The 7,941-nt window shown below is 58.2% G+C and overlaps 1 protein-coding gene across 1 annotated transcript; it reads left to right on the top strand.

Moving 5' to 3' along the window:
* The first annotated feature begins 4,500 nt into the window (after positions 1 to 4,500).
* Positions 4,501 to 5,821, top strand: FAM163B (family with sequence similarity 163, member B). Its single transcript, XM_010835186.1, has 2 exons — positions 4,501 to 4,593; positions 5,426 to 5,821. Exons 1-2 carry the CDS (start codon positions 4,501 to 4,503, stop codon positions 5,819 to 5,821), a joined length of 489 nt encoding a protein of 162 aa, XP_010833488.1.
* The last annotated feature ends 2,120 nt before the right edge of the window (positions 5,822 to 7,941 follow it).

Below are 7,941 nucleotides of genomic sequence, written 5' to 3'. Positions count from 1 at the left end.
GACAGCAGGCCTGGCCCCTGGCCCCATCCCCCACTGGCCCCCGCCTCTGCACACCCAGCTCCCCGGATCAGGCCCCGGTCGGCCTGCACCCTTGGCAGGGCTGGTGGGCCGGCTGGCCTCAGCCACCCTGGGGGCCAAGGGAGGTCGAGCTGCCCAGCAGGGTGCCCAGGAATGCAGGGGTCCCTGGGGCTGCTGCTTCATCTGTGTGGCCTGAGCTGTGTCTTCCTGACCGGGCCCCGTGGGCCCAGCTGTCTGGACCTGCCTGTCTACACTTCTGTCTGTCTGAATTTGGAGCTGTCTCTGAGTCTGGGTCTTGTCTTGCTGCTCCGGGCCTGTCTGGATCTACCTTTCTGTCCCTCTATCTGTCTGCTCGGGGTCTGGGGGCCCCTCCCCGCGTGGCCTCTGACACACAGCGCTGGCTGGGCCCGACCCCACGGACACGTCCACATCCTCCTCCGTCTGTGGACTGGGGTCCACGGCGCCCCTGCCCAGCTGCTCCCTGCCAGGCTACCTGACCCTGCAGACGAGCCTACGGGGAACCCCTGAGCCTTCAGCCTTGCCACACGGGGCTCAGGTCCCCTCACCCCTGACCCTCCGACCGCCAGACCCCCTGAGTCTCCCGACGAAAGCCCCATCTGTCAGTTCTTCTCGCACATTCCTGGAAGAAGGAAAATCAGCCCAAATTCCAGCAAGTCTTTGGCAAGGCTTATCAGCAACTTTAGAAACGTGCACACCACGAAACTCTTCACTGCGCATTCCTAGGAACCTGGGGAGTAATGCAGCTCCTGGCTGAGTGAGCGGGGCCCCTCCACATGGCGGGGCCCATGCCGGGGATCCCCGCAGACAGTCTCTTGTCTAGAAGAACCTGGGGCATCTGGGGAGAGACGTCTCCGTAACCAGCAAAGGTGCGGAGGGTGCAGACAGAGTGTCACTTTCGTTTAGGAGGGGGACGGAAATCTATATTTGCTTACCTTTTTGGAAAGAAGCCACAGGACGGCAAACCCAGAACTCAGTGAAACCGTCAGTCTGGACAGAGCAGGGAGGAAGCAGGACCTCTCTGAATGCACCTGGTTTTATGCTTTTGACTTTGGAACCAAATGTTTTCTACACTGAAAAAAGCACACGGGCGACTCCCTGGAGGCCCAGTTAATGAGGACGTCCCCTTCCAAGGCGGGCAGGGCTCCCCGGTGGCTCAGACGCTGATGAAGTCACCTGCAGTGCGGGAGACCCGGGTTTGACCTCTGGGTCGGGAAGATCCCCCGGAGAAGGGAATGGCAACCCACTCCAGTGCTCTTGCCTGGAGAATCTCATGGACAGAGGAGCCTGGCGGGCTACAGTCCATGGGGGCTGCAAAGTGTCGGACACGACTGAGTGACTGACACTTTCACTTTCCAAGCAGGGGGTTGCAGTTCCATCCCTGGTCGGAGAGCTAAGACCCCACATGCCTCACAGCCGGAAAACCAAAAAACTAGGAGCAATATTGTAACAAATTCAGTAAAGACTTTAAAATACTAAAGCCACCTTTAAAAAAAAAAAAAAAAAGCTAAGCTACTTTTAGGTCCCACATTAAATCAGTGTGTGTGTGTGTGTGTGTGTTTTAAGACAGTAAAAACTAACTGAAATAAATGACCCTAAATATTGAGGTGGTGGGGGGAAAAAAGAGCATACTAAGAATTATTTCAAGTGACTTTGAAACAGACTTTTTACTTCACACCCCTAAGGGGACAAAAACAAAAAGAATAAGAAATACCAGATTCCGTTCAGTAAGCTTGTTAGTAAAAACATTGGTAAGAATACTTTTAAATGGGAAAAAGCAAGTAAGTAATGAAGTGTATGTTATGAGGAAATAAAATTTGCACTGTAAAAGTCACATAGACATCACATTTTAACATGGGAAAACCCCCTTCATGTCTAATTTTAAGTGGAAATATCAGTATAAACTCATGTTCATTTTTCTCTCCCTTAAAAAAAAAAGTGTTTCCTAGATCTGGCCACTGAAAAAGCCCAGAACCATTGCAAAGCCAGAAGCAACTAACACCTCTAGGGCCCAGACTGTGGGCTCTAGAACCACTTCCCCCAGCAAGAGAGCCAAGCGTCCCAGGACTGCAGCAAGAACTGGGACATCTTATGCCTGAAAGCAACGTGCCATGAAGGGTTAGCGGGGTCCCACGAAACTAACTTTGGGGCTTCCCTAGTGGCTCAGTCGGTAAAGAATCTGCCTACAACGCAGGAGACCCAGGTTTGATTCCTGAGTGGGGAAGAACCCACGGAGAAGGAAACAGCAACCCACTCTAGTATTCTTGCCTGGAGAATTCCATGGATAGAGGAGCCTGGCAGGCTACGGTCCACGGGGTCGCAAAAGAGTCGAACGCGACTCAGCGACTACACCACCACCATCAAAATGACACTGGAGCCCACGTGGAGGCCAAGCCCGTGGTCCCAGTGAGATCATTTAAACGTCAAAAAGGATAACGACTGCAGGAGATTGAAACGCATCGAATACGTATAAACCAGTGGGAATAAGATGGCGAAACGGCCACGGCCCTCACAGGGTGCCAACTTGTTCTGAAAACTGAAAAATTTACAAGCTGAGCATCTATGCGTTTCCTCTGCAGACAGTCTGTTGATATTACCAGCTACGTAATAGGGAAGATTCTTTAGAGAAGAGTCAGAGCTGATACACATAGGACAGGTGATAGCCTCTGAACAGTCTCTGTCTGCAACTCCTAACGAGACAACAGATCCCTCAGGGATTCCCAGCCGCTGCTGAAAGAATGAGGAGGAGCCGGCGGGGAGGCCTGGGCAGCTGAACGCCCAGGCTCATCCCAACATCGCAATGAGAGGGACAGCGGTCCTGGGGCCCTGAAGGTGGAGTGGTGGGAAGCCAATTTAGAGGGCAGAACCATGACAGAGGAACACGGGAAATGCTGCTGGAGGAACTGCAAGCCCGTTCTCGTACATGGAGAATTCTTTGAGATAAATGACCCAGTTTCTTCTGTAAACAACCTGCAGGGAGCAGGAATGAAGGGGAGCAACAGTCAAAAGAGCCAAACACAACTGGATCTGGATTTGAACAAGCCGACTGTGGGAAAGCATCTTGGAGATGAGCGGAGGCTTTTTAAAGGTCCTCACCTGTCCGATTCTGCGCTGAAGTGTTTATAAATAAACTGATGTGCTCTGGGATTTCCTTTAAGGAACTCAGTTGCTCCTTCCATGGTGTTCCCTGGGGTCAGGGGAATGGAAGGGATTGGGAGTTTGAGACAGGGTGTACTCAACAAAGCCCCTTGTTAAACCTCGGTGACCTGGAATGGGCCACAGTGGGAATATTTACACGACCCACAGGTTAAGTTGCTTCAGTCGTGTCCGACTCTCTACCACCCCGTGGACTGTAGCCTGCCAGACTTCTCTGTCCTTGGGGATTCTCCAAGCAAGGATACTGGTGTGGGTTGCCACGTCCTTCTCCAGAGCTTCTTCCCGACCCAGGAATTGAAGCCAGAATCTCCAGCAAATTCTTTATCTACTGAGCCACCAGGGAAGCCCTTAATTCCCCGACCCGTGATCAAACCCTCGCCCCTGCACTGGCAGTGTGGAGTCTTAACCACTGGGCCACCGGGGAAGTCCCTTAAGAATTTTTTAATGTCAACAGCCTAAATATAAAAAGGGAGTTGTTTTTCAGTTTTGAAAGATGAAAAACTTTTGAAAATCGGTTGCAGACCGTTTGAATACACTTAACACTACTGACCTGGACATTTAAAAATGGTTAAGATGATAAATTTTATGTGATGTATAATTTGGATATTTTAAAGGAAAGGGATCGTTTATGTTATAAAATGGAATATGGTTCAAAGTTATGTTGCAGAAGAAATTTTAATGATAAAGAAAAATGAGGGTGAGCTGGTTAGGTGATAAAGCAGGTTACAAAGCCATGCGTTCAGCCTGACTGCACTGGGGTCAGTTTTTAAACACATGAGCTGGTCATCTAGGGTTCCCAGGTGATGAAGAACCTGCCTCCCAGGAGGAGATGTCAGAGATGCCAGTTCGATCCCTGGATTGGGAAGATGCCCTGAAGGAGGGCATGGCAACCCACTCCAGTATTCTTGCCTAGAGAATCCCATGGACAGAGGAGCCTGGCGGGCTGGAGCCTGGCGGGCTAGAGCCTGTGGGGTCACAAAGAGTGGGACAGGACTGAAGCGACTGAGCACGCATGCACACACATGTCCACGAGCCACTCACCCGAGCTGCAAGTGTGCCAGGCTGAGCGCTCACGTAGAGGCCGAGAGCGAGGGTGTGTGCTGCCAGCTTCCCCTCCTGCAGACGTGGGAAGTGCTGGCACAGGCAGGGTCCCTCCTGCCCCGAGCCCCTGCCTCCTGCCGGCCCAGGGGTGTTTGTTTTCCCATTTAGAGCACTTGCTTGGCGTCCTAACCTAGGACAGGCTCCTGCGATGAGCTGGCGGTGAAGGTGGCGGGGTGTGTTGCAGGCCGCTGATGGAGAAGGGGGCGAATGACAGCCGGGACAGTGGTCATCACCGGCGGCATCTTGGCGACTGTGATTCTGCTCTGCATCATCGCGGTTCTGTGCTACTGCCGGCTCCAGGTACTCGGGGGCGTGGGGGTGGGGTGGGGAGGGAAGCCCAGAGCAGGGCCCTGCAGAGGGCGGGGGCCCCCACCAGGGCCAGGCCTCCAAGAAGGTGCAAGGCATCCAGCCCTGCCCAGCCTCCACATGTGAGGGCTCAGTGACAGCTTCCCAGACTCCCTGCGAGGCGAGGCTGCAGAGGTTCGGAGAGGGTGAGGGCCTTAGCCGACGTCACACAGCTGCGAGGAGGGGCGCAGTGGTGAGCCCTCGGGCTGCGCCTCCCTGCCCTGCCCAGCCTCAATGACTGTGCTGGGCCCTGTGTCTTCATGGGAGGAGAAGCCACGTGTGCAGGGCAAGCCACATGTGCAGACCGGCCCCCTTGAGCTAGACTGGGGCCAGCTCTGCCGCCTGCAGGCTGCCTGAACCCCGGCCCCCTGGGCCTCAGTGTCCCCACCTGCAGATGGGACTTGGTCCCTGCCCCTGCCCCGTGGTTGCTGTGGGGCGAAATGAGTGAAAGCCGCTCAGTCGTGTCCGACTCTTCGCGACCCCATGGACTGTACAGTCCCCGGAATTCTCCAGGCCAGAATTCTAGAGTGGGTAGTCTTTCCCTTCTCCAGAGGATCATCCCAACCCAGGTCTCCTGCATCACAGGCGGATTCTTTAGCAGCTGAGCCACCAGGGAAGGGGTGAAATGAGAGAACCCCTCCTTTAGGGACGCCAGGAGTCCGGGGCGCCTGGGCTCGAGCTCCCCTCCGTGGTCGAGATGGGGACATGGGTGTATGACGCGGGGGCATCCCGGCGCCCTCCCGGGCCCGCGCGGGGGCTGGGGGTCACTGTGGCCCTCTACCCACAGTACTACTGCTGCAAGAAAGACGAGTCGGAGGAGGACGAGGAGGAGCCAGACTTTGCGGTGCACTCGCGCCTGCCGCCGCTGCACTCCAACCGGAACCTGGTGCTGAGCAACGGGCCGGCGCTCTGCCCGGCTGCCGCCTTCAGCCAGAGGTCCCCGCAGGCCCGCGCCCTCTGCCGCAGCTGCTCCCGCTCCGAGCCGCCCGCCTTCTTCCTGCAGGAGCCGGAGGACGAGGGCGTCAGCAACGGGGGGGAGCGCGTGGCCTACAGGAGCATCAGCCAGGAGGACGTGGGGCCGCCGCCCGGGGGCTTTGGGGGGCTGCAGGCGCTCAACCCCAACCGCCTGTCGGCCATGCGAGAGGCCTTCTCCCGCAGCCGCCGCGTCAGCACCGACGTCTGAGCGCACCCCCGGCCCCCAGCAGAGCCTGAGACCATGGTGGGGGGGTCCCCGCCTGGCCCTGGGCCCCGAACCCAGCGGTCCTCGCGTGCCTGTCATCACAGGCACTTCGGGGCTCCCTGCAGGGGTCAGACCCAGTGAAGGCCGGTGGGGCCGCCCCAGGCAGCAGCCTCCGGGGCCTGGGTCTGCAGGGAGGCAGGCGTGATGCAGGTGCGGGTGGGGCCCCCAGGTGCCCCAGCTGCAGAGTGAGGCAGGGCTCCGGGGTGCGGACACCAGGCTGCGGATGCCAGGGCTGCCGTCAGCAAGGGGCCAGGGGCCGGGGCCTCCGTCGCGGCCGCTTCTGCCGCTCAGCCTGGCCACGCCCCTCCGTCCCTGGGTCTCGGTCTACCTACGTGTCCAAGGATGAGGTGGTGGCCACCAGGCTTGGGGTCCTGCAGCTCAAGCCTTGGGGGCCAAGTCTCCTGTCTCCCCCCACCCCCAGACAGCCTGGCTTCCAGGGCAGCTGAGACCCTGCTTGAGCCCGCCTCCCCGCTGATGCCCGAAGAAAAGGGGGTTTCTCGGGAGGTGCAGCCCCAACTGGCTTTTTGGTGAAAATGGAGCGGGGAGGAGGCCCTGTGCCAATCCTCCCGCTTCAGAAGTAAAACACGCAGCCCACTGCTCAGCCCTGATATGGTTGGGCAGACAGAGCCTCGCACCAGAGGCGGAAAGACCCACTGATGCCCCGTGGGACCTGAGACATGCCCTCGGGTCCACAGGGGGACAGGTGGGTCTCAGGAAGACCTGGGAGCAAGGCCTCAGGCTGCCCTTCCCTGCACCGGCCCCAAGCACCCGGCCCCCCAGGCGAGGACAGCTGAGCTCAGCCCCCATCAGGCCCCCTCAGGCCTAGCGGCTCCTCCCTCCACCCACTGAGAGAGCTGCCCCAAGCCCAGGGGCACCTACCGTGGGGGACACAGCCCCCGACTCAGAGGCCCTGTCTCCTCTCTCTGCAGTCTGGCCCCCAGAGCCCCTGTCCTCTCCTGGGCCCGCTCTCGCGCGCTCTCTCTCTGCCTCTGGGCCCCGCCATGGAGCGCCCCCCAACACCCCCGTAGGGTAGCCCCCGTCTGCCCAAGAAGACAGACCAAGCTCCCCAGCCAAGCGGCCTTCCCGGAAGACAAGCTCTGGGGCCAGTGGCTTCCCCCCGGTGTGGGCACCACAGCTCTCGCTGTCTCTCGAAAGCACTGCAGAGCTGTGACTCTGGACGTGAGCAGAGTGAGGAAGACTTACTATTTTGGGCATTCTCGATTTTTTCCCCCTCTTCTTCCCTTCGCTTCCTGCCTCAGTTTGGACTTGCTAATGGATTCGTGCCCAAGCTTCCCGTTCCTTTGTCAAACCCCAGAGTTCGTTTCTGATGTGTTGGCTGAGGGTGGGGGTGGGGAGGGGGGTGGGGGAAGGGTCCGGAGGTGGCACTTCCCGTGGCTGTTCTGCGTGGTCTCCTGTTTCCTTTTCTGGTCTCTGGCCTCTGTATAGATTCCTAGATCCATCTGACATCACCAACATGCACACACCCATCCAAGCTCTCCCTCAGCTCCGCCATGGAGACGGGGGGAGCTGCCCGCTCCCCGACAGAATCGAGAGCCAATAAAACTCCTCTCTGACACCTCGCGTGCTGTCTTTAGTCCGCCTGGGATTCCAGGCCGACCCAGACCCCTCTCCTGAGGTTCCTGGGAGGGGCCACATCCAGCCCAACCCAGACAGAGTGGGCCCTCCCTTTCCGTCCAGCCCCAGGGGTCAAGGCTCTGCCCAGAGGGGCTGGTCGTGGTCGCAGCCACGTTGGATTTTGACTTTCCTGGAGTGGCTGTATCGATCTTTCAAGATTGGAAACCACTGGCCTAAAATCCCTGAGGTCCTGGGGAGTGGGTTGGGGGGTGAGTCGCTGTGGCGCCTGGGGCGAGTGACTGGCCTCTGTGGGCCTCGGTCTCACCATCCACACGATGGGCGGCGATGGCACTGGAGTCACAGAGCTCTTAGGAGGATTAGAGGAGGTGCTGGCGACGCTTTGGGCGCAGAACCTGACCCACGCGATGCACGCAATGAGTGCTGGGGTGGGGAGTTGTCAGGAGAGGAGGGGGGGCAGTGGGCAGGAG

This window comes from Bison bison, unplaced genomic scaffold (assembly GCF_000754665.1).
Source record: "Bison bison bison isolate TAMUID 2011002044 unplaced genomic scaffold, Bison_UMD1.0 scf7180017845492, whole genome shotgun sequence".
Lineage (NCBI taxonomy): Eukaryota > Metazoa > Chordata > Mammalia > Artiodactyla > Bovidae > Bison > Bison bison.
This window is presented reverse-complemented; position numbering and strand designations above follow the sequence as displayed.

Coding starts and splice junctions, on each gene's coding strand:
- FAM163B (XM_010835186.1), top strand. CDS start 4,501: ATGACAGCCGGGACAGTGGTCATCACCGGCGGCATCTTGGCGACTGTG. Junction 4,594..5,425: donor TGTGCTACTGCCGGCTCCAG/GTACTCGGGGGC, acceptor CTCTACCCACAG/TACTACTGCTGCAAGAAAGA.